Raw genomic sequence first — 26,428 nt, forward strand, 5'->3', positions numbered from 1 at the left:
AGAACATATGTTATGTGAAGAAGATTGTAATGTGAAATGTTAATATTTCATGTCGGGTTAGCGCACTTGAGAAAATATGAATAAGTTTGCGCAACTTCTTGGGTGTTAGTTCACTTTTCGTGCTCTATTGAAGTCTATGGGTTAATATATTAAAGCGGTCGCGATATTCTAACTTTGGCTTTTTACGCGCGTCAGGTTAGCACATGAGCAAAAACATTTTGCTTTCAACTTAATACGTAATACGAGCGCTACCCGACTCATGCAAAAAGCCAAAGTCTAGCGGAGTTAACGCGGGAGCGCAAAATCCCGCTCCACTCGCAATCTAGCCCATATTTATTTATTATAAGGTGTGTTGAATCTCTTTAAACCATTTTGTTTATTTGAACATGTACTATAATATTAATGTCCAGTGTTTGTTTTTCAGCACAACAGAATTCACCAAAAATCCATGAAGGTTGGTGGGCTTATAAAGAGGTCGTCCAGGGCAGTTTTGTTCCAGGTATGATATGATATGATTTGTTCTTTTTATTAGCATTCATTTCTTTTTTTAGCACACATGTTTTAGAGCAGCTAATATGATCACACCTTATTTAAACAAAAGAAATAATAATACTGCAGAACTATTATTTAACCATTTCGTTGCTAAGCCTTTTTTACACTCGTGCTGAGTCAATTTTGAACTTTTTTGGCTACCTTAATTTAGACCCTATTATAAGTCAAATTTCAGTGAATGACCCACACAAATGATATATTGTTTTTTTCAGCAGGCCTAGCAGATTCACAATATACTGTTATTACGCTTATAATTCATGGCATGTGAGATAGCTGTTACATAAGCTGTTAAAAAAAAATGTATAATAGTTTGCTTATATTTTAGTAAATAATATTGAAAATGGCCAAGTGACCACACTGTTACTGTAATCACCTTACTAAAATGTCATCATGGGCAGCTACATGTTAAAGTGAAGGTCCATTTTGATGAATAAGTGGCCGGTTTTTAATAAACCTTTTAAAAACAAGGGCACTTTAATTCATCAAAATTAAGATTTCACTGTTTTCTTCAAAAACTTACCTTTTAATCCTGAATGTCGCTCCAGCGATTCCCCAGGTCATCGGAAGCCTCTGCAGACGTCAGAAATGACGAATCGGGAATCCTCCAATGACAGATTCCCCCCCCCCCCGGGGGAATCTTGGCCTGATGCAACACTGTGATTGGAGGAAGCCGGATTCGTCATTTTGGACCCGCAAAGACGGCTTGCGATGGGCGGAGGAAGTGCTGGATTAAAAGGTAAGTTTTTGAAGAAAACAATGAAATGTCAATTTTGATGAATTAAAGTGCCCTTATTTTTAATAGGTTTATTAAAAAACGGGCACTAATTCATCAAAATGGACCTTCACTTTCACATGTAGCTGCCCATGATGACAATTTAGTAAGGTGATTACAGTAACAGTGTGGTCACTTGGCCATTTTCAATACTATTTACTAAAATCTAAACAAACTATTATACATTTTTTTTAACAGCTTATTCACTTTAAATAGGAGACCATATGGGCTTTTGGGAGTTATAATATAGAGTAGAGAGGCCCAATTGTACAGTATAAAAATAAAAGCACTTTTATTCACTGGTTGTGTGTTTCCAGAAGTTGTGGGAACATGTATCTTGTACTAATTCTCGTTTTCCCCATTTAGTGCTAGATTACAAGTGGGCGAATTTTCACGTTTACAGCGCGCAATAAATGAGCTCTCCACTTGTAAAATAGCGCTTAAGTATTCTCAATGATACTAATGCCAACATATTAAGGGGTCATTAAAGCATTAAAAACTAAGGGCAAGATTACAATTCGAGCCGCAAATCAGTTGCAAAACACCGCTCGCGTTATGGCTTTTTCTCATTTATGGGTTGCGCAGCTATTACAAGTTGAATAATAACCTATTTTGCGTGCGTGTTAAGCCGCGTAATGCAAACAGCCAAATCGTGTGCACGTCCACATATTCCTCATAGGAGTCAATGGGGAAGACAAATAGAAAAAAACACACAAAAACCCTAATTAAAGTTGCGCAACGGCCTTGACGCATTTTCCTCGAAAAGTGTACATGAAAATGTGATTATTTCATATTGCGAAAATTTTTCGTAACGTAATATGTTCTATTTATTTGTAAATATATATTTCTCTATAAAAGTGATGATTTTTGGACTGATATATCTATTTATAGCGAGATATGTATATGATTATATATATATGTCTAGATATCTCGAGATCTATATGCGAATATCTCTTTGAAAATCCCTCTGAGATATTGTTTTATATGCATAAGATTGTAATCTAAAGTCTAAGTCATTATCTTCCTAGTTAAACAAATCTCTATACATATAAATCCTTCTTTCTCTATGTATGTGTATGTATGTCAATGTAAAATCACTGCGTAGGCTTTTTTTCTAACACCCGAGATCTCCCATCTTTGAGCACTTATAACTTTTTTGAGCAATATTTTTTTTTATAATTTTTATTAGCCAGTGTTAATATGAGTGTAAGAGAATGAAGGGGAGTAGCGAAGCTCCAGGTTCAGCAAGACAAATCGGCCACTTCCTCCAAATCACAGACAATGAAAGGTACCACAAGACAAAACGGCCTATTCAGTGCGAGTAGCGAGGTGCAAGCCAAAAGATAGGGTTGAGCTTTTCCCGCCTTGAAGGCAATACATGAAGAAGAAAAGGCAGCACATAGGATCATAGGATTAAGTGCCGCACAATTTTTTTTTATTTTTGTTGCATAAATGTTGAATGTGTGCTTGCAAATCATTTTTTCAAAACTTGTAATAGCTGCGCAATGGAAATTAATTGCGAAAAGACCATATTGCACACAAAAAAAGTCATAACACGCGACTTGCAATCTTGCCCTTAATGATTTATTCAAAGAAAAGATTAGCCTGAGAATTACCCTTTAATAATTAACTTCCACTTCTAACAGGAATGGTAAAATCAGAAAAAGGGGGAAAAATAAATAATGAAAACATACTGCAAATTTGTTGTTTTATCTTTTTTATTACACATAATTAACCCCTTAATGACCGAGGACGTGCAGGGTACGTCCTCAAAAAAAAGGCAGTTAATGCCTGAGGACGTACCCTGCACGTCCTCGGTGTGGAAAGCAGCTGGAAGCGATCCTGCTCGCTTCCAGCTGCTTTCCGGTTATTGCAGTGATGCCTCGATATGGAGGCATCCTGCAATAACTTTACATGGCCATCCGATGCAGAGAGAGCCACTCTGTGGCCCTCCCTGCACCGGACATCGATGGCCGGTATCGTTGGTGGGTGGGAGCCGACTTGGGAGGCGGGTGGGCGGCCATCGGTGTATCTTCTGCCATCAAGGGGGGTGGGATCGGAGGCGGGGCCGTTAGGGGGCGCGCGGGAGCGCGCACGTGCACGGAGGTTGGCGGGTGGGCGCGTGCACGGGGGGGGAGCGGGTGGGAACCGCTACACTACGGAAAATATTGCTAGGAAAAAGGGCCCAATCTTGTTTGTGCAAAAGCACAAAAATAGATCGTGGAGGGGTGGGGGGTTGGTTTTGTGTGGGGGGAAGCTACACTACAGAAAATTGTAATAAAAATAAAAAAAAACCATATTTTCTTCTAAACTGGGTACTGGCAGACAGCTGCCAGTACCCAAGATGGCGCATATTAAGTTAGATTGGGAGGGTTATAGAGCTGTTTGGGGGGGATCAGTGAGGTTGGGGGCTAAGGGGGGGATAGTACACAGCAGCATATGTAAATATGCTTTTTAAAAACACAAAAAAAAAACAAATATAGCTTATTTTAGTACTGGCAGACTTTCTGCCAGTACTTAAGATGGCGGGGACAATTGTGGGGTGGGGGAGGGAAGAGAGCTGTTTGGGAGGGATCAGGGGTCTGATGTTTCAGGTGGGAGGCTGAGCTCTACACTAAATGTGATATTAACCCTGCAAGCTCCCTACAAGCTACCTAATTAACCCCTTCACTGCTCGCCATAATACACGTGTGATGCGCAGCGGCATTTAGCGGCCTTCTAAATACCAAAAAGCAACGCCAAAGCCATATATGTCTGCTGTTTCTGAACAAAGGGGATCCCAGAGAAGCATTTACAACCATTTGTGCCATAATTGCACAAGCTGTTTGTAAATGATTTCAGTGAGAAACCTAAAATTGTGAAAAATTTAACGTTTTTTTTTAATTTGATCGCATTTGGCGGTGAAATGGTGGCATGAAATATACCAAAATGGGCCTAGATCAATACTTGGGGTTGTCTACTACACTACACTAAAGCTAAAATTACCCCAAAAAGCTCCCTACATGCTCCCTAATTAACCCCTTCACTGCTGGGCATAATACACGTGTGGTGCGCAGTGGCATTTAGTGGCATTCTAATTACCAAAAAGCAACACCAAAGCCATATAAGTCTGCTATTTCTGAACAAAGGGGATCCCAGAGAAGAATTTACAACCATTTGTGCCATAATTGCATAAGCTGTTTGTAAATAATTTCAGTGAGAATCCTAAAGTTTGTGAAAAAATTTGTGAAAAAGTGAACAATTTTTTTTATTTGATCGCATTTGGCGGTGAAATGGTGGCATGAAATATACCAAAATTGGCCTAGATCAATACTTTGGGATGTCTACTAAAAAAAAATATATACATGTCAATGGATATTCAGAGATTCCTGAAAGATATTAGTGTTCTAATGTAACTAGCGCTAATTTTGAAAAAAAAATGGTTTGGAAATAGCAAAGTGCTACTTGTATTTATGGCCCTATAACTTGCAAAAAAAGCAAAGAACATGTAAACATTGGGTATTTCTAAACTCAGGACAAAATTTAGAAACTATTTAGCATGGGTGTTTTTTGGTGGTTGTAGATGTGTAACAGATTTTGGGGGTCAAAGTTAGAAAAAGTGTATTTTTTTTCAATTTTTCCTCATATTTTATAATTTTTTTTATAGTAAATTATAAGATATGATGGAAATAATAGTATCTTTAGAAAGTCCATTTAATGGCGAGAAAAACGGTATATAATATGTGTGGGTACAGTAAATGAGTAAGAGGAGAATTACAGCTAAACACAAACACCGCAAAAATGTAAAAATAGCCTTGGTCCCAAAAGGACAGAAAATGGAAAAGTGCTGCGGTCATTAAGGGGTTAAACGTATTATTACAGTCTCACTTTAATTTCGTTTTAACAGGACATAAAACACAATTTTGTCCATTTATGATTCAGATAGAGCATACATTTGTAAACAACATTTCAATTTACTCCTTTAAATTTTGCTTCATTCTCTTGGTATCCTTTATTAAATAAAGAGCAATGCACTACTGGGAGCTAGCTGAACACATTGCTAAGCCTATGGCATGAGGCATAAAAGTACAGCCCCCAAATAAGCAGCTAGCTCCCAGCTTCCAAGCCTACCTAGATATGCTTTAAAACAAAGGATACCAAGAGAAAGCAAATTATATAATAGAAGTAAATTGAAAAGATGCTTAAAATTCTATATTGTATCTGAATCATGAAAGAAACATTTGGGGCTTCATATCCCTTTAAGCGCAGCCACCTTTAATTTCACAGTTGAAGAAGCAGTGTATTGCTGAATCTAAAATAAAGTAAGTGGTAGTAGATATTAAAAAAAAAATGATGGTATGCTTTTTGGGCTAAAATTATTCACTGTATATTGCTCATTCCGTTTTACATAGCCATATCCCTTTTTTTTTTTTATTAACAAGCTTTATTAGCAGATATATAAGTGTACAATCAGGGGTCAAGTCCTACAAAAGAAAGTGTGGGAACTCACCAAGACTTCGACCTCCCCTAAAAAATGAATATTGTTTTATATATATATATATATATATATATATATACACAAACACTTACACACTGTATTTATATGTGTATAATCTAAACACTTTGGTTAATGAAACCAAATAAAAACCAATGAAGGGTTTAATGGTTGCCTTTGGGCCTGAGAATCCTCCTCTGTCACACAGTCTCATCCACTTAAAGGGCAATAGTCCTATAAAATTTCTGCTGAGGGGAACTAAATAACTCCAGAACAAGCCACACAGAAATGTGCGCACCATGTGTTACACATAATGTGGGTTGATCACACAGCAGGACCACTGACAGGCTTGCATTGAGTGTATTTTAGGAAGTGTTACTGCCCATTACTAGAGGTTCTCACTATCCCTCTAACCAGACTCTGCTCTAGTTCCTTCCACTAGTAGCAGCAGTGTTTACTGAAGTGTTTCTGTTCTCTGTCTGGAGGGAACTTAGTTCCAACTGCAAAAATAGTGCAGGAACTCCATTCCCATGCGTTCCCGCTTGACTGGACGCCTGTGTACAATACATCAATACAGTTAACCATTAGAAAGGAAAAGTCTTACATTATTAATATTGGCATCTTTGCACATGGTGCACAAGATTATAAAATAGTAAGGGGACCCTGAAAGCCTAATGGATGCCCCAAGCACTTTAAAACCTAAAATATATCAAGTCCTAGACTAAATAGTAGAGGAAAGCTAAATATTTTATGAATGTTCCTTGGTTCATTACGTCTTGTTTAATTTCCTGTATTTTTATTTCTATTCTATAACTTTTTTAAAAATATTTTAAACTTTGTATCAAATATTATTGAAAATTGTTGAATAAAATGAAAATTTCAGAGAAAAAAAGAAAGAAAAATTGCCAACTTCATATCATTCATGCCTTTGTTATGATACAATGTTTGTGTGTATATAGAGGCAGCCACATACATATTTACAGTCTATTTCCATAGGGATAAATACATATGAAAAGATAAATATCACATACTCCTTTTACCTTTTTTCTTTTCTTTTTCAAGAAATCCTGAAATAAATCCCCTGGTCAGCAAAAGGGGGGGGGGAGATGGAGGGGAGGAAAAGGGGAGGGATGGAAAGATATGGAGTGATGGTAATGCATGTAAAATGTGAGAAAGAAAAAAGTAGATACCCATTCTTATAAACTAATACATTTGGGGACAGCTTTTTGTCATCTTTCACAAATATTGGCCTAGATTTAGAGTTCGGCGGTAGCCGTCAAAACCAGCGTTAGAGGCTCCTAACGCTGGTTTTGGGCGCCCGCTGGTATTTGGAGTCAGTGATTAAAGGGTCTAACGCTCACTTTACAGCCGCGACTTTTCCATACCGCAGATCCCCCTACGCCATTTGCGTAGCCTATCTTTTCAATGGGATCTTTCTAACGCCGGTATTTAGAGTCGTTTCTGCAGTGAGCGTTAGAGCTCTAACGACAAGATTCCAGCCGCCTGAAAATAGCAGGAGTTAAGAGCTTTCTGGCTAACGCCGGTTTATAAAGCTCTTAACTACTGTACCCTAAAGTACACTAACACCCATAAACTACCTATGTACCCCTAAACCGAGGTCCCCCCACATCGCCGCCACTCGATTAAAAATTTTAACCCCTAATCTGCCGACCGCCACCTACGTTATACTTATGTACCCCTAATCTGCTGCCCCTAACCCCGCCGACCCCTATATTACATTTATTAACCCCTAATCTGCCCCCCACAACATCGCCGCCAGCTACTTAAAATAATTAACCCCTAATCTTCCGACCGCAAAGCGCCGCCACCTACGTTATCCCTATGTACCCCTAATCTGCTACCCCTAACACCGCCGACCCCTATATTATATTTATTATCCCCTAATCTGCCCCCCTCAACGTCGCCGACACCTGCCTACACTTATTAACCCCTAATCTGCCGAGCGGACCTGAGCGCTACTATAATAAAGTTATTAACCCCTAATCCGTCTCACTAACCCTATCATAAATAGTATTAACCCCTAATCTGCCCTCCCTAACATCGCCGACACCTACCTTCAATTATTAACCCCTAATCTTCCGATCGGAGCTCACCGCTATTCTAATAAATGTATTAACCCCTAAAGCTAAGTCTAACCCTAACACTAACACCCCCCTAACTTAAATATAATTTACATCTAACGAAATAAATTAACTCTTATTAAATAAATTAATCCTATTTAAAGCTAAATACTTACCTGTAAAATAAACCCTAATATAGCTACAATATAAATTATAATTATATTTTAGCTATTTTAGGATTAATATTTATTTTACAGGCAACTTGGTATTTATTTTAACTAGGTACAATAGCTATTAAATAGTTAAGAACTATTTAATAGTTACCTAGTTAAAATAATTACAAAATTACCTGTAAAATAAATCCTAACCTAAGATATAATTAAACCTAACACTACCCTATCAATAAAATAATTAAATAAACTACCTACAATTACCTACAATTAACCTAACACTACACTATCAATAAATTAAATAAACACAATTGCTACAAATAAATACAATTAAATAAACTAGCTAAAGTACAAAAAATAAAAAAGAACTAAGTTACAGAAAATAAAAAAATATTTACAAACATAAGAAAAATATTACAACAATTTTAAACTAATTACACCTACTCTAAGCCCCCTAATAAAATAACAAAGACCCCCAAAATAATAAATTCCCTACCCTATTCTAAATTAAAAAAGTTACAAGCTCTTTTACCTTACCAGCCCTGAACAGGGCCCTTTGCGGGGCATGCCCCAAGAAGTTCAGCTCTTTTGCCTGTAAAAGAAAACATACAATACCCCCCCCCCCCAACATTACAACCCACCACCCACATACCCCTAATCTAACCCAAACCCCCCTTAAATAAACCTAACACTAAGCCCCTGAAGATCTTCCTACCTTGTCTTCACCATACCAGGTTCACCGATCCGTCCTGGCTCCGATATCTTCATCCAACCCAAGCGGGGGCTAGACATCCACTGAAGAAGTCCAGAAGAGGGTCCAAAGTCTTCCTCCTATCCGGCAAGAAGAGGACATCCGGACCGGCAAACATCTTCTCCAAGCGGCATCTTCTATCTTCTTCCATCCGGTGCGGAGCGGGTCCATCTTGAAGCAGGCGACGCGGATCCATCCTCTTCTTCCGATGTCTCCCGACGAATGACGGTTCCTTTAAGGGACGTCATCCAAGATGGCGTCCCTCGAATTCCGATTGGCTGATAGGATTCTATCAGCCAATCGGAATTAAGGTAGGAATTTTCTGATTGGCTGATGGAATCAGCCAATCAGAATCTAGTTCAATCCGATTGGCCGATCCAATCAGCCAATCAGATTGAGCTCGCATTCTATTGGCTGATCGGAACAGCCAATAGAATGCGAGCTCAATCTGATTGGCTGATTGGATCAGCCAATCGGATTGAACTTGATTCTGATTGGCTGATTCCATCAGCCAATCAGAAAATTCCTACCTTAATTCCGATTGGTTGATAGAATCCTATCAGCCAATCGGAATTCGAGGGACGCCATCTTGGATGACGTCCCTTAAAGGAACCGTCATTCGTCGGGAGACATCGGAAGAAGAGGATGGATCCGCGTCGCCTGCTTCAAGATGGACCCGCTCCGCACCGGATGGAAGAAGATAGAAGATGCCGCTTGGAGAAGATGTTTGCCGGTCCGGATGTCCTCTTCTTGCCGGATAGGAGGAAGACTTTGGACCCTCTTCTGGACTTCTTCAGTGGATGTCTAGCCCCCGCTTGGGTTGGATGAAGATATCGGAGCCAGGACGGATCGGTGAACCTGGTATGGTGAAGACAAGGTAGGAAGATCTTCAGGGGCTTAGTGTTAGGTTTATTTAAGGGGGGTTTGGGTTAGATTAGGGGTATGTGGGTGGTGGGTTGTAATGTTGGGGGGGGGGTATTGTATGTTTTTTTTTACAGGCAAAAGAGCTGAAATTCTTGGGGCATGCCCCGCAAAGGGCCCTGTTCAGGGCTGGTAAGGTAAAAGAGCTTGTAACTTTTTTAATTTAAAATAGGGTAGGGAATTTATTATTTTGGGGGGCTTTGTTATTTTATTAGGGGGCTTAGAGTAGGTGTAATTAGTTTAAAATTGTTGTAATATTTTTCTTATGTTTGTAAATATTTTTTTATTTTCTGTAACTTAGTTCTTTTTTATTTTTTGTACTTTAGCTAGTTTATTTAATTGTATTTATTTGTAGCAATTGTGTTTATTTAATTTATTGATAGTGTAGTGTTAGGTTAATTGTAGGTAATTGTAGGTAGTTTATTTAATTATTTTATTGATAGGGTAGTGTTAGGTTTAATTATATCTTAGGTTAGGATTTATTTTACAGGTAAATTTGTTATTATTTTAACTAGGTAACTATTAAATAGTTCTTAACTATTTAATAGCTATTGTACCTAGTTAAAATAAATACCAAGTTGCCTGTAAAATAAATATTAATCCTAAAATAGCTATAATATAATTATAATTTATATTGTAGCTATATTAGGATTTATTTTACAGGTAAGTATTTAGCTTTAAATAGGATTAATTTATTTAATAAGAGTTAATTTATTTCGTTAGATTAAAATTATATTTAAGTTAGGGGGGTGTTAGTGTTAGGGTTAGACTTAGCTTTAGGGGTTAATACATTTATTAGAATAGCGGTGAGCTCCGATCGGAAGATTAGGGGTTAATAATTGAAGGTAGGTGTCGGCGATGTTAGGGAGGGCAGATTAGGGGTTAATACTATTTATGATAGGGTTAGTGAGGCGGGTTAGGGGTTAATAACTTTATTATAGTAGCGGTGCGGTCCGCTCGGCAGATTAGGGGTTAATAAGTGTAGGCAGGTGTCGGCGACGTTGTGGGGGGCAGATTAGGGGTTAATAAATATAACATAGGGGTCGGCGATGTTAGGGCAGCAGATTAGGGGTACATAGGGATAACGTAGGTTGCGGCGGTTTACGGAGCGGAAGATTAGGGGTTAAAACTGTAATGCAGGGGTCAGCGATAGCGGGGGCGGCAGATTAGGGGTTAATAAGTGTAAGGTTAGGGGTGTTTAGACTCGGGGTACATGTTAGGGTGTTAGGTGCAGACGTAGGAAGTGTTTCCCCATAGGAAACAATGGGGCTGCGTTAGGAGCTGAACGCTGCTTTTTTGCAGGTGTTAGGTTTTTTTTCAGCTCAAACAGCCCCATTGTTTCCTATGGGAGAATCGTGCACGAGCACGTTTTTGAGGCCGGCCGCGTCCGTAAGCAACTCTGGTATCGAGAGTTGCATTTGCGGTAAAAATGCCCTACGCTCCTTTTTTGGAGCCTAACGCAGCATTTGTTTTAACTCTCGATACCAGAGTTAAATTTATGGTGCGGCCAGAAAAAAGCCCGCGGAGCGTTAACAGCCCTTTTACCGCCGAACTCTAAATCTAGGCCATTGTGTTTGCAATACCCTGATTTAAGATACTGAAACCTACTCCCTTTTTATGTAACAAACTTTGTAGTCTTTAGGAGAAAATCAGTTTCTCATAACTTTAATCTAATTGTATAAAATATTTGTAAGGAACTTGTGACCTTCACCTGTGATCGACTCAGCTGTAATAGATATGTCAGACTCCTTTTTTTAATTAATATAATTTTCTTCATAGTTTTAAACAATATCTTGGTCAGTATTAGAAGTAAAACATGTTCAACATAGTGTGAACTTCTAGCAGCTAAGCTATATAAACACAATATTTAAAAAAACATGTTTTACATAGTGTAAAGCTGAAAAAATGCACCTTGGTAAAGCTGCAGATTCTGTGCTGTGCCCTTTTGTTCTTTTTAACTTTTTTTGCACAATAAAAAGGATGTTTTAACTGGCATATTTTCTCCTGTTTGATGTATTTGGAACCGTTACTTTGTTGCTACTATATTGGATTACTTTCATTCATGGGCGGAGTGGAGAGCCCCAGCGCTTCCAACATCACAGCCTGTGCCGTGAACACACCGTCGGCACTACATCAAGGTCTTACGTTCTCTCTGTAAGTACAAGCAATATTTGCTAACCGGGACTGGTTTCTTGTGACTACACAGTGGAGTTTGTTTGGATGTCCCCAAACTACCACAGCAATTGCCAAATTTATAAGGCGAGTCTGGACAGAAGAGAGGTAATCCTTGTTGATATCAGTATACTTATACTTACATTGTGGAATATACTTCCTTATTATTAACCCCGTGATAACCGCTAATTGTGTGACTTGGAAAAATTCGATTTCACGGAGGGTTATACGTAAGCACTCATAAGAGGTTACACTTTAAAATACTCTGTGACAAATACAGGGGTGTTTATAAATACATATATACATCTGTACACACATATAAATAAATATATATATATATATATATATATATATATATACATATATATATGTTAACATTGGGTATTTCTAAACTCAGGACAAAATTTAGAAACTATTTAGCATGGTTGTTTTTTGGTGGTTGTAGATGTGTAACAGATTTTGGGGGTCAAAGTTAAAGTGTGTTTTTTTCCATTTTTTCCTCATATTTTATAATATTTTTAATAGTAAATTATAAGATATGATGAAAATAATGGTATCTTTAAAAAGTCCATTTAGTGGCGAGAAAACGGTATATAATATGTGTGGGTACAGTAAATGAGTAAGAGGAAAATTACAGCTAAAGACAAACACAGCAGAAATGTAAAAATAACCCTGGTCCTTAAGGGAAAGAAATTAAAAAATGGCCTTGTCCTTAAGGGGTTAATATACTTTATAACCTCTAAATTTTCCTGTTGCTAAGCCCCTGCAGGCCCCTTTTATCTTTGTGTTTGTTTTAGCTTTTTAAATCTTACACAACAGCCAGACAGTGCTAGTTCATGTGTACCATATAGATAACATTGTGCTCACTCCTGTGGAGAATGATAATGGGTTCACAAGAACCAGCACTAATTTGCTAAAATGCAAGCTTGTAAAAAGCTATAAGAAAAGCATTGGGAGAATGGGCAGTCTGCAAGGGTCTGCACTGTGAAATTGGTTTCCCCTTAATGTGTTGACAAATTGACTTATTATACCAGTTGCACTTGCAGAGTATAAAGCATATAGGGGAATTGCTCAAGAAAGATAAGACTTTATTAGTTTGTCTATATTTACATAAAAGCATCAGTAAATTATCTCTGTATACACATAGACCAATACTTAGGGCTGGATAATCAAAGCTTCACTGGGCAAAACATGAAAACCTACTTTGACACTCGCAGGGGCAGCCCTTATTGAATTATCTAAAAAAAAGGGTCTGCCCCTGCGACTTGTGATATGTTTTCCATAGAAATATAAAAAGCTGTCCGGAGCTGCACACCAGTGCAAAAATAAGTCAAAAATGTTTTTTGTTCACTGGGTGCCAACATTACGGGTCTTCCCCAGACCCATGGAATATCCAAAGTCAAAAATGAAGTTGCACTCCAGAATATTAGACAAAAAGTGACAAACTTTATAAAAACTTAAAGGGACACTGAACCCAAATTTTTTTCTTTCGTGACTCTGATAGAGCATGCAATTTTTTTTAATTTTTTTTTATTTTTTTTTTAGGTAAAATTTGGCATACAAACAAGATATGTAAAACATTTCACAAGTGCCATCACAATAACACAGTATAAGATTCATCATACAGTTGAAAGACTATAAGCGTCATCAGTAATATCCACTAACAAAGCAACAAGGTGATTAATGTTGAAAAAGTTTCTCAGAGGCACAATACAATCATGCCCAAAATGGTTTAAGCCTCCCCTCTTGTTTAAAAGGGCCACTCTTGGACCCCTGGCTAAGTGAGAGTTTTACCATCATGGGAGGCTACCTGTTAAATAAGAGATCACTCATGGATCTTGTTTTGTTTACCTCAGATTTTTTAAGATTATTATTTTATATTAACACACTGTTAGGGATTATATCAAAAGAAAAACATGTAAATAGAACCAGAATTAATCCCTTCTAACTGTCATTAAAGACTATATATCCATGGGAAAATGAGTGCTGTAATAATGTACTAAGAGATATGTTCATAAAGAAGGTAGTGAAGATGCGGTACAAGAAAAAGGGAGACCGCACAGCTAACTCTCCTAATCAAGGAGATATATTATGTAGGGGGGGGGGGAGGAGGTGGTAACCTGGGTATAGTGAGTCTAATAAATTAGGCTGCGTTCTTATAATATAGAGTAAACATGTCTCAGGGTGGCTCAGCATCCTAGCTATATGAAAAGAAGCATATATGGGTTAACAATAAATGCTTAACAAAGAACCAGTGCGTATTGGGACAATGTCATACCCAAAATATCAGGGAAAAATGGTCTAACTGTATGGGTCTGACACACCTTATAAAGTTTAGCTCTGGGACTATGATGAGGGAAACTGTATAGACTGCAGGACCAGCCTGCGTGAATACTATGTTAAGTACATAGTTACCCATAGTGATATGTAGCTTTACTAATGAGCAACCATCTAAGACTATCATGGAAGGGCATATGTGTACATCTATTACATTGAATAGATATGTCATAAAAGACACAGTCAATTTTTCTCTCTAGAGTTCAAAGGTATGCTTGCTCAAACCTAGGGGTAATTTATGGGAATGATAGAAATCTATATGTGGATAACAGCTATAGGCAAATTATACGTAAACATCATCTCTCTAGCACTTTAAATGTCATTAATGTAATGATATTCCATGAGTATGTAATTACTTAGCATAGCCCTAGAAAGCATAAACATATTAGAAACCTATATATGGGATTGCAGTTCTCTTTGCGAGTAACCCTTCACATAATAATTGGTGAGTATTAACAGACTCGCAATTATTATCTTAGGTGTAAGTCCATATACACTGCTAAGCCATATATTATAACAGAGCTAGATAGAGTAATTGTTATAAACTTGAAGGATACCCATTTAGTTCCAGCAACCTAAGAATTACATAGTGTATGCATGGCCTACAGTTGGCCTAGAGAGTTAGAGATATAGAGAACACTAGTGTGAAACTTAAACAAATATATACACTGGGAACATTAGAGTGAGAATATAAAATTGTAAACAGATATACAATCAATACATTGCGGAGGTCAATTTGAAACACAGGACAGGGTGGTAGTAGTGAGCTCTTTGAAATAATGTACATGGATGTGGTATAGATTATATCAGGGGCGTACAGAAGGTAACGCTCCACATGTAAAAAGACCAGGCAGCACCCATTTTACAAATGCCTGCCCTAAACATTGCAACCTAGTTGAGACTATGATTTGATGGGGAAAAACTATCAGGGAGAGCTGTACATGGAAAGCTGCGTGTGCATGAACATAAGCAGAATGAACGAATAACCATGTACACTGCAACAGTGTGTCCTAAAAGACAGAGCTCACTTCCATTTTACTAACGGAGCAATAGCTTTTCCCATTGCTAAATTCGAGTTTGCTCAAATATTGCAGAACAGTTTCCCTGGTGTAGGTTAGATGATAAAAAACTGTGAACCACATACAACTATAAGCTCGCCACTAAACTAGGAGCATGTAGACAAAGGCAGTCCTATAACTATAAAACAGGCGTCCTGCTCAATAGGTGTTTAGAAAAGTGCAGTCCCACTTAATGACTGGTCACCCGCATAGTGCATTATCTAGTCAGGTGAGCCTCCGGTGACCGCACAGCTCAGTGTCTCTATCCCACGCCGGATGGCCAGAATAAGGAAAGTCTATCCCTCAGTTCATGGGCTGACTCCAAACTGTATCCCCAGTACAGTCCAATTAAATGTGCAGAGGAAAGGCAATACTTAGCTTTCTTATCGTGATATTCTAGGCAAAGAGCAGAATCAAGGACCGAGATCGATCCACATGTATGAGTCCTGGCCGTTTGGGCTGTCAATGACGATGGCAGGTAGGTAATGAGAGAGCTGTGCGAGAGAGCCCCGAGTTCCGGGGCCAAACTTTCAACTCCAGTTGCTCGAGATCTGTACTGATCGGGTAGCCGGCCCCCGTCGGCAGCATTATTTAAAGACGTAGCCGCTTCTGAGGTATGCGGTAGATGCCGGGGCCCCATAGCATCACCACTCTCGCTGCCGCCGTAGGCCGGGCACAGGCAAGCTTCCTCCTGAACTCCGTCGGAGACTGCTGGATCCAAGGCTCCGCCCGGAGCGGTAGTAAAAGCAAGGCTATAAGATTTTAAGAGTTTGCTTAGCTCGGCTAGGATCCATTTGGCGTCCACCATCTTAGATGTAGAGGATTAGGGTGGTAGCAAGAAAAAAAGGTCTCAGTTCGCATAGAAAAGTGTAAACTAGTCTGTACAGGGTAACTTCCCTACCGCGCAGGGAGAAAATGGCCACCGCCCGCACAGCATCAGGAAAGGCCTCCGGTTATAACTTGAGATATCTGCAGAGGTGTTATTTTGTTACCTTCGCCAAGTATTGAGCCAAGGTCTTGCACCCGTTCTTCAAAGCTTAGAGGGTGTGATTTGCCTTGAGAAGCATTTTAAATCCATATTAAGACGATATTAGCTGGAGCTTTAGAAATGTGCGTCCACTCTCAGGCGTTGCTGGCTCCGCCCCCCTCGAGCATGCAATTTTAAGCAACTTTATAGTTTACTTCTATTATCAAATTCTCTTCATTCTCTTGATATCTTTATTTGAAATGAAAGAATGTAAGTTTAGATGCCGGCCCATTTTTGGTGAACACACTGTGTTGTTCTTTCTGATTGGTGTATAAATTCACCCACCAATAAACAAGTGCTTTTCATGGTTCTGACCCCAAAAAAATAGCTTAGATTCCTTCTTTTTCAAATAAAGAAAGCAAGAGAACGAAGAAAAATTGATAATTGGAGTAAATTAGAAAGTTACTTAAATTTGCATTCTCTATCTGAATTACGAAAGAAAAAAATTTGGGTTCAGTGTCCCTTAAATCATTAGCAAAATTTTGGGGCTCTTGCCCCTTTATCAAGCTAATATATCACTGTGCAAAACAAATTTTTAAAACCGTACCCATAAAACAAGAGCCAATCCTATGTGACCAGGTGGGCATGGCTTCCTGCGCTACATAGTTTTCTTTATTTTAACCCTTTCCCACATCTTTACACAACATTATGCCCTAAAGTTAAAACAATCTAAGAAGAGAACCTAGATAAAGGGGATTTATAAAGAAAAATTTAAAATTTTACTTCTGCTGCTTTTTATATCTACCATTTGCACATTATTTAACTATAACAAATAATTCAATAGTAACAATTGCCATTAGATGAAGGGGATTAGATTGAATTCCATGTTTAGGCCTCTTGGATACATGATAGTATTCCATTTCCATATCCACTTGGCCTCTTTGTAAAGTAAATATTTCAAGGTTTCTCCTCCTCTAAGTTTTTTCATGCTTGGCTTATTACCATAAATCTTAGGGCTAGATTACAAGTGGAGCGCTAATTTATTGCACGTCCATAAATGGACAAATTCGCCTGTTTATGGGCGAGCAATTAATAACCAGCCATTACAAGTGGCTGCCTTTAGCTAGCATGAGCTCTGAAAATTAACCAGAGATCAGATCTCTGGTTAATTTTCCAAAAGTGCCCCAAATAAAAAATAACTGCACAGAAGCAGTTTTTAGGGGTTAAAGTTGGTGGGTGTGAGGTGTTAGAAAAAATTATTGCATCTATGAGGAACTGTGCGTTCTCTGTAAATATATATGTATATGCTTATTTATATATATGTGTCTGTGTATATACACATATAAACACATACATATATATGTAAATAAGCTTATACATACAGTATATATTTAAAATCTTCTGCGCTACTTACCCCCTTTGCTGTGCTAGGTTCTCATGCCATGTCTCCAATTGGAGCCTATGGAAGTGCGCTCTATTGAGCGCAAATCTTCCTTGCCACTTCAAATACCAGCGCACAACTGTGTGCACTGGTATTATGAGTAAAGCGCAAATATTGCGCTCGCAAAAGCTGTGCTCCACCCATAATCTGGCCCTTAATTTGTTAGCCTGATGTCCCTTTTCCATTTTCCATTCCAAAATGTGTCGGTACTGGGAAATCTGCCATTTCTGGATTTCTAATTGTGGACCTATGCTGTCATATTTGATCCTTGACTTTTTGAGTCTTTTTGAGTCATCTCATAGTAGATACATAGTAACATACATAGTAGATAAGGTTGAAAAAAGACTGAAGTCCATCGAGTTCAACCTATACAAATCTAAAATACTTACAAAAAGCTCCAGTTAAGCTTAAGCTCCAATATATAAAAGCCCATAGGCATTTGAGGGCATAAACTCCATAGGTTGAATTACATGTATAATATCCTGGTTTTCTGTATTTTTTAAAAAAACACAGGTAATCCAGCATGCATGTCAAAGGGCTACTGCCAACTCAGAGATAATGTGTGACAGCAAAAAAAATGTTTTGTTTTATTTTGCAAAGTTATATTTCTGATTTTGTATTTTTTTCTAGTATATGGATGGAAAATTTCTCCACCTTTTATGACACTGTGACACTGTGCACATCCCAAGCACAGATAAGTACCATGCGCAGGCAAAGAACACAGTGCTGTCTTATCATCTCGCACTAAATGTTTACCACTAGCATTACCTTTGCGGTAGGATGCCGTGGGAAGTTGGACAAATTATTTTATATTAGGACATGCATTCTGCAGGATATGCCAATTTTCCTTAGGATATTATATATCTGATTACTTAAAGAATTATATGTGCTGACAAACGACAATCTATTAACTTCTTTCCCCTTTTCCTGTTTTACTGATTTCATTGTATTTTTTTACTTCCTGTAATTCCTTTTCTTCATATCCTCTCCTAACAAACGTTTGCATAATTTGTTCTGTTCTAGTCTCCCTTGTTTTTGGATCTGACACAATCCTCACTATACGCATAAATTGTTATTTGGTGCCACTTTTGAAGATTCTAGGGGATGAAAACATTTCCTATGTAAGAGCATACAGTATTCCTGGCTGTCTAATTGACATACATATCTGTTTTCAATGAATGTTTGTATACCAAAGCATCCAGGCTTTTTTGTTCTATTTGTTGAGAATTATATATGGCACTAAGTTTTAGTAAGGGTACCTCATTCTCCACTGATGTTTTGATCTTGTAACATGTCAGACTGGCCCTACCATAAGATGAATAAATCATCTATATAGCGGAACCATGCCAGACAATGTCTTTGAAACAAATTATGAGTGTACACTACCCTTTCCTCAATGGCATCCATCACCAAACAGGCATAAGATGGGGTCACATTTGACCATATCCAGTTTTTTGCATATAGAATTTCCCATTGAAGAGAAAGTAGTTACCAGTCAGGATTAATTCAAGTAAATCTCCTAAAAAAAGTCACATATTGATCACTGTAAGTACCACTTTTCTTAAGGACCCTTTTAATAGTGGAGATCCCTACTTAGGGCTAGTTTCCATTGAGTCATAATTCGGTTTGCGTGCACTTGCAAACTGATAAATATGCTGTCTGAAGCAATATCGTTTATCAACTGCTTCCAATGGCGCGTTTTACCTCAATATCGGCAGGCGGACTCCGGCTTATTCAATGTTGAAATAAGATGATATATGCTACATTTATTGGTGCTGTGTAGAGGAATATTTGCACCTATGTTTTCATTGATATATCAATATGTATGTACATAGAAAAATAGATGCAAACATATATCACCTATTTCAAATGCAACCTTTGACCAGGGATGCTATATATATTCTCAATACATATATAAATATAATTATATCTAATAATAATCTTTGCATACATGTATATATGTATGATAATGGTATATACATCTTTGACCTATATAAACCATATAATTATATTAGATTTACTTGTAAATATATATGTTCTAGCAAAATAATGGAATTAAAAATTTGTGTTATGTCACTTTAAATTAAAGGGATAGTATATTCACAATTAAACATTCAGGAATCAGATAAAGCATTCAACTCCAATCAACTTACATATGTACTCATAATCAATTTAATTTCGTTATTTTTCTTATTTTAATTATGTATTTAAGTTTAGGAGGCATTCCATTTAATGTTCAGCACCTGTGTTGCACTAGCTAATTGTTGGCTACATTTAGGCAACAATCATCAAGCGCTCCCCATGTGCAAAATCAAAATGGGAAGATTCCTAAGCTTACATTCCTGCTTTACAAAATTTCAGATGATAATGAAGTTAAATAGAAAATAGGAGTACATATTTAAATATATTAATACTGCATGCTCTGATTCACGAATATAATTTTGAATAGACTATCCCTTTTAAGAAAGATGTAAAATCCTCATTTTAAAGAGACAAATACATATATAATATAATCCTTAAGATAAACATAGATTATCAATACATACAATCCCCTGAGATTGCACACTTGAATGGCATGGTTACTTGATAGAAAATAATATAGAAAAATAAGTCAAAGGAAATAAGTTGTTTATCACAAAGAAGAACTTTATTATTACAGAGTTCCCCTCATTCATATGTAATTTTCAATGTGAAAATCATTCAACATATTTATTCAATACAAAAATGATGACACATTAAAGTATAATGTAGTATAGTACTAATATTTATAAAATATATGTAATATCATGTCTGCTAAAGCAGAGAATACATTTGCAATATTTAGAATATGAACCAAAATGCATAAGTGCTAAATATGACATACTTCAAGAGATTTGAAGTATTGTCTTTAACATGGAGTTATTGAAACAATTTAAAAGTGCATTGTGCATTGGTACCAGGGAGAGTCTGTGTCTGTTCATACAATGTCAATTAAAATGTATTAATCACCTCTATATCATGGTAATCACCAGGGATGGAACTACAGCGGGTGCAGAGGTTGCAACTGCGACGGGGCCCCCGAGGGTGGGGGCCCAGTTTAAAAAAAAAGTTGACCTGCCACTGCCTGCACTGATCACTGCCTGCACTGATATCATGTGAGTGTAACAGTGTCATTATTCAGTACCACTATATACAGTACGGGGGGGGCTGGACCATGTCACAGACTACTGTAGTCACTTCATAAAGTACTGGGACGGGTAGGGTCAGGCCAGCCTGTGGTTTCTAGTTACGCCTCTGGCAATCACATATATGTTGTGCATACATCAGTGCTTAAATATCATAGAGATGCATTTCTCTAATTAGTCTAAATATTTAATAATATATTGACAAAAGGAGTGCATTAGTCATGATAGGTATAGGTTTCAGATATTACATTCCACACATGACTATAAGCATGAATGCAAGGTATTTGGCCATATCAACAGGAAGGAGTATTTACTTTTCAACTCTTCTACAACTGGATAACCCTTATTAGCTTTATCTGAAGGAGCAAATAACATATGCTTGTGGAATATTAATCATAACATTTACACGTGCCACATTGACTGATGTTAGAGAGCATATACTGTATTGATTTCAGACACGTATCCTCAAGTATTCTTAAAGGGACACTGAACCCACATTTTTTCTTTCGTGATTCAGATAGAGCATGCAATTTTAAGCAACTTTCTAATTTACTCCTATTATCAATTTTTTTTCATTCTCTTGGTTTCTTTATTTGAAATGCAAGAATGTAAGTTTAGATGCCGGCCCATTTTTGGTGAACAACGTGGGTTGTCCTTGCCGATTGGTGGATAAATTCATCCACCAATTAAAAAAGTGCTGTCCAGGGTTCTAAAAAAAATTGTCTTGCTCCTTAGCTTTTATTTCTTTTTTTTTTAAATAAAGATAGCAAGAGAACGAAAAAAAAAATAATAGGAGTAAATTAGAAAGTTGCTTAAAATTGCATGCTCTCTCTGAATCACAAAAGAAAAAAATTGGGTTCAGTGTCCCTTTAAATGGCATAATATTCTCGATAGAAGTACACATACATTCATTAACAATGTACACCTGCATATTAATTGACATCATGTGAAATAAAAATTAATAAAGCTGTTAATTTTTAGCAAATAAACAGCTATTAGAATAATATTGAAATATATTTTCAAATTTGGATTAGAAAAATATATGCATATTTATGAGATGGAAATCGGACTTAAAAAAGTGTTAAAGGGACATGAAACCAAATTTTCTCTCTCATGATTCAAATAGAGAATACAATTTTAAACAACTTTCAAATTTACTTCTATTATCTAATTTGTTTCATTCTCTTGGTATCATTTGTTGAAGAAGCAGCAATGCACTAATGGTTTCTAACTGAACTCATAGGTGAGCCAATCACAATCAATATATATATATATATTCAGCCACCAATCAACAGCTAGAACCTAGGTTCTCTACTACTCCTAAATGGGATTCAGGGTACTGCAGGGAGATGACGAGGATGCAAGCGAGGATGGAGTTTGTGGCCTATCCATGAGCCTCTCCACTGCCTCTGCCAGGCGGACGAGTGAGGCATTATGTATGTCCCTTTGGCTCTGTATCCTCCTGAAAGCCTGCTGCTGCTGGAGCCTGGACAGCCTAAGCTCTCTATGGATTATCTTAAGTAGATCATCCTGATGGGACTGTGCCGGACCCTGTTGTAGACTTAATGTCTCAAGAACCAATTGTTGGCTGGTTCCAGGGGTGTCTCTCCGTATTGGTGACTGGGAGGTTGTCTGTGATAGCACTGTTGGCAAAACATTGGTGGGTGCAGTGGGTGGTGGTGGTGGTGGTGGTGTGGATTCCTGGTGTGCTATAGGAGTGGGAGGCATATAATACAGATGATGCAGATCTGTATGCTGCTGAGGTGGGTACCTAATCTGCTGCGGAGGATGATGATGTTGTGGGGGGTGCATCATCTGCTGCGGTGGGTGCATCATCTGCTGCGGTGGGTGCATCATCTGCTGCAGTGGGTGCAGCTGTGGGGAGTGTGTTATCTGTTGCTGCGGAGTATGCATGAACTGCCAGTGTTGAGGAGGATGGGTCTGCTAGGGTTCATACGTAGTAAAGGGGGAGGCGTAGCTCCAGGCAGACCAGCCAGCTGATCCTCCAGACGCCGGGTAAGAGCTTCCGGTGCTGGCCAAAATCTTCTGTGCAGCTAGAGAGCTTCTGGTGATAGGGAAAGCTCAATGTAGAACCAAGCAGTCCCAAATGCAGCAATGAAAAGAAAGAGCAGCACAAAAAATATTATTGCAAAAAATTGGATTTTAATCCAAACTTCTTCATCACAAAAACTTGACACACAGAGTGGAGGTGAGAAAGGGGGCGTGTCTTTACGCGTTTCGTGCCGCAGGGCACTTAGTCATAGGATAATTTTCTGTTATACAAGGCTAGTATATAAACAAATCTAGACCAATCACATAGGAGAAAATAAGACAATACCTAAACACACATGATAACAGTTAAAAATAGCAATCAAAAGGATACTATCTTGCCATAACACTTTAGTGACTATGATAGTTACAATTTACTGGAATAACCAACATTTATGGTACACAGTTTTCTGTTAACAAGTTGGCTACAATATGAAAGCAAATTAAGCTCTTTGACTTTGTGGCAAAAAAATATTAATTTAAAGGAGAACCTGGAAAAATACGGACTTTGCTGTGGGGTATTTAACAACACATCTAGGTGTTAGTTGCCATTATAAGGGACTAATCAAGATTATTAGCAAATATCAAAGTATAAACTTTACTTGTACGGTACTTGACATCGTGTCTAAGTATTAATGACTATAAGAAAAAAACTAATCATATATTGTAAGTGGATATCCATATGCAATATAAAAATCAAGTACTGAAAAATATATACTAAAAAAAATAAATATATATATGTGGACTGATAAAAAGGGGGAGAGACCCATAATATGAACAAATAATAATTAAAACAATAAAAATAAAGTCCGTATTTTTCCAGGTTCTCCTTTAAATTAATATTTTTTTGCCACAAAGTCAAAGAGCTTAATTTGCTTTCATATTGTAGCCAACTTGTTAACAGAAAACTGTGTACCATAAATGTTGGTTATTCCAGTAAATTGTAACTATCATAGTCACTAAAGTGTTATGGCAAGATAGTATCCTTTTGATTGCTATTTTTAACTGTTACCATGTGTGTTTAGGTATTGTCTTATTTTCTCCTATGTGATTGGTCTAGATTTGTTTATATACTAGCCTTGTATAACAGAAAATTATCCTATGACTAAGTGCCCTGCGGCACGAAACGCGTAAAGACACGCCCCCTTTCTCACCTCCACTCTGTGTGTCAAGTTTATGTGATGAAGAAGTTTGCATTAAAATCCATTTTTTTGCAATAATATTTTTTGTGCTGCTCTTTCTTTTCATTGCTGCTAGGGTTCATAACCCATAACATAATATGTCGTCTCGGAGGTAGATGGAGAAGGGCCTGATACATCCTCCACCTCATATGCCCTGGGCTGCTGCGCATCTCCTTCTAGGAGGCTGATATGGGAGGTAGTTTCCCCATAGACATCCTCATCCTCCTCAGTGAATGCAGGAACATCCTGCTGTGGTGATAGTGCAGCTTCACACTCCTCCTGTTCTGAACCTACAAATAAATATATGTATACATTATCTATTTAATAAAATATATTACTTTGTAGCATAACAATACATACGATTATATTTCATATACTGTAGTTGTGTGTATATCTACATACATACCCACATACATACATACACACATACATACATACATACACACATACATACATGCACACATACATACATACCCACATACATACATACAGACAGACAGACATACAGACATACATACACACATACATACATACCCACATACATACATACATACAGACAGACATACAGACATACATACACACATACATACATACCCACATACATACATACATACACACATACATACATACACACATACATACATACCCACATACATACATACATACATACATACATACATACATACACACATACATACATACAGACATACATACATACATACATACACATACATACATACACACATACATACACATACATACATACATACATACACACATACATACACACAGACATACAGACAGACAGACAGACATACATACACACATACATACATACACACATACATACATACATACATACATACACATACATACATACAGACATACAGACATACAGACATACATACATACACACATACATACATACACACATACATACACATACATACAGACATACATAAAGACATACATACACACATACATACATACAGACAGACAGACACACATACATACATACCCACATATATACATACATACCCACAAACATACATACATACACATACATACATACATACATACATACACACATACATACACATACATACATACATACATGCACGCATACATACACATACATACATACAGACAGACATACAGACAGACATACATACATACACACATACATACACACATACATACATATACATACATACATACATACATACACATACATACATACATACAGACATACAGACATACATACACACATACATACACATACATACAGACATACATACAGACATACATACACACATACATACATACATACAGACAGACATACAGACAGACACACATACATACATACCCACATACATACAGACATACATGCATACAGATATACATACATACATACACACATACATACACACATACATACATACATACACATACATACATACAGACATACATACATACACACATACACACATGCATACACACATACATACACACATACATACATACATACACATACATACATACAGACATACATACATACACACATACATACATACACACATACATACACATACATACAGACATACATACATACATACATACATACATACACACATACATACATACACACATGCATACATACATACATACACATACATACATACATACAGACATACATACATACATACATACACACATACATACACATACATACAGACATACATACACACATACATACACACATACATACATACATACACGCATACATGCATGCATACATACATACACACATACATACATGCATACATACACACATACATACAGACATACATACATACACACAGACATACATACACACAGACATACATACACACATACATACATACATACATACATACACGTACATACAGACATACATACATACATACATACATACATACATACACACACACATACATACCTACATACACACATACATATAGTGTGTTTGGTATGAAATCCAAACATATATGACCATAACTGATTAATCTTTATAGACTGTGTCTTAAAGGAACATTGTTAATGACAGATTTATATGAAATGTTTTATATTATTGGATATTATATAATCAATATCCTTGCTTGTCGGAACAGATATACTATACAGAGTGCTTGCTGAACATATTAAATACAACTATGTAAACTGACATTTGTAGCTAAAAGCAGATGGATATTTATGATCTAAAACATATATACATCATATATTTGGTTATATTTAATATAGAATATTCACCTTCATACACCTCTTCAGGTGGCACAGAGGTGTCCATTGTCCCCTTACA

General features: G+C 37.2%; 1 protein-coding gene across 1 annotated transcript in view; it reads left to right on the forward strand.

Moving 5' to 3' along the window:
- Nucleotides 1-399: 399 nt before the first annotated feature.
- Nucleotides 400-26,428, forward strand: part of CA10 (carbonic anhydrase 10) — a gene marked incomplete at its 5' end in the record, with an annotated part of 205,775 nt that continues 179,746 nt past the window's right edge. Inside the window, one exon of the mRNA XM_053708336.1 lies at nt 400-499. Coding sequence (XP_053564311.1) covers nt 400-499 — 100 coding nt within the window. The remainder of the gene's footprint in view (nt 500-26,428) is intronic.

This window comes from Bombina bombina, chromosome 1 (genome assembly GCF_027579735.1).
Source record: "Bombina bombina isolate aBomBom1 chromosome 1, aBomBom1.pri, whole genome shotgun sequence".
Classification (NCBI taxonomy): Eukaryota; Metazoa; Chordata; class Amphibia; order Anura; family Bombinatoridae; genus Bombina; species Bombina bombina.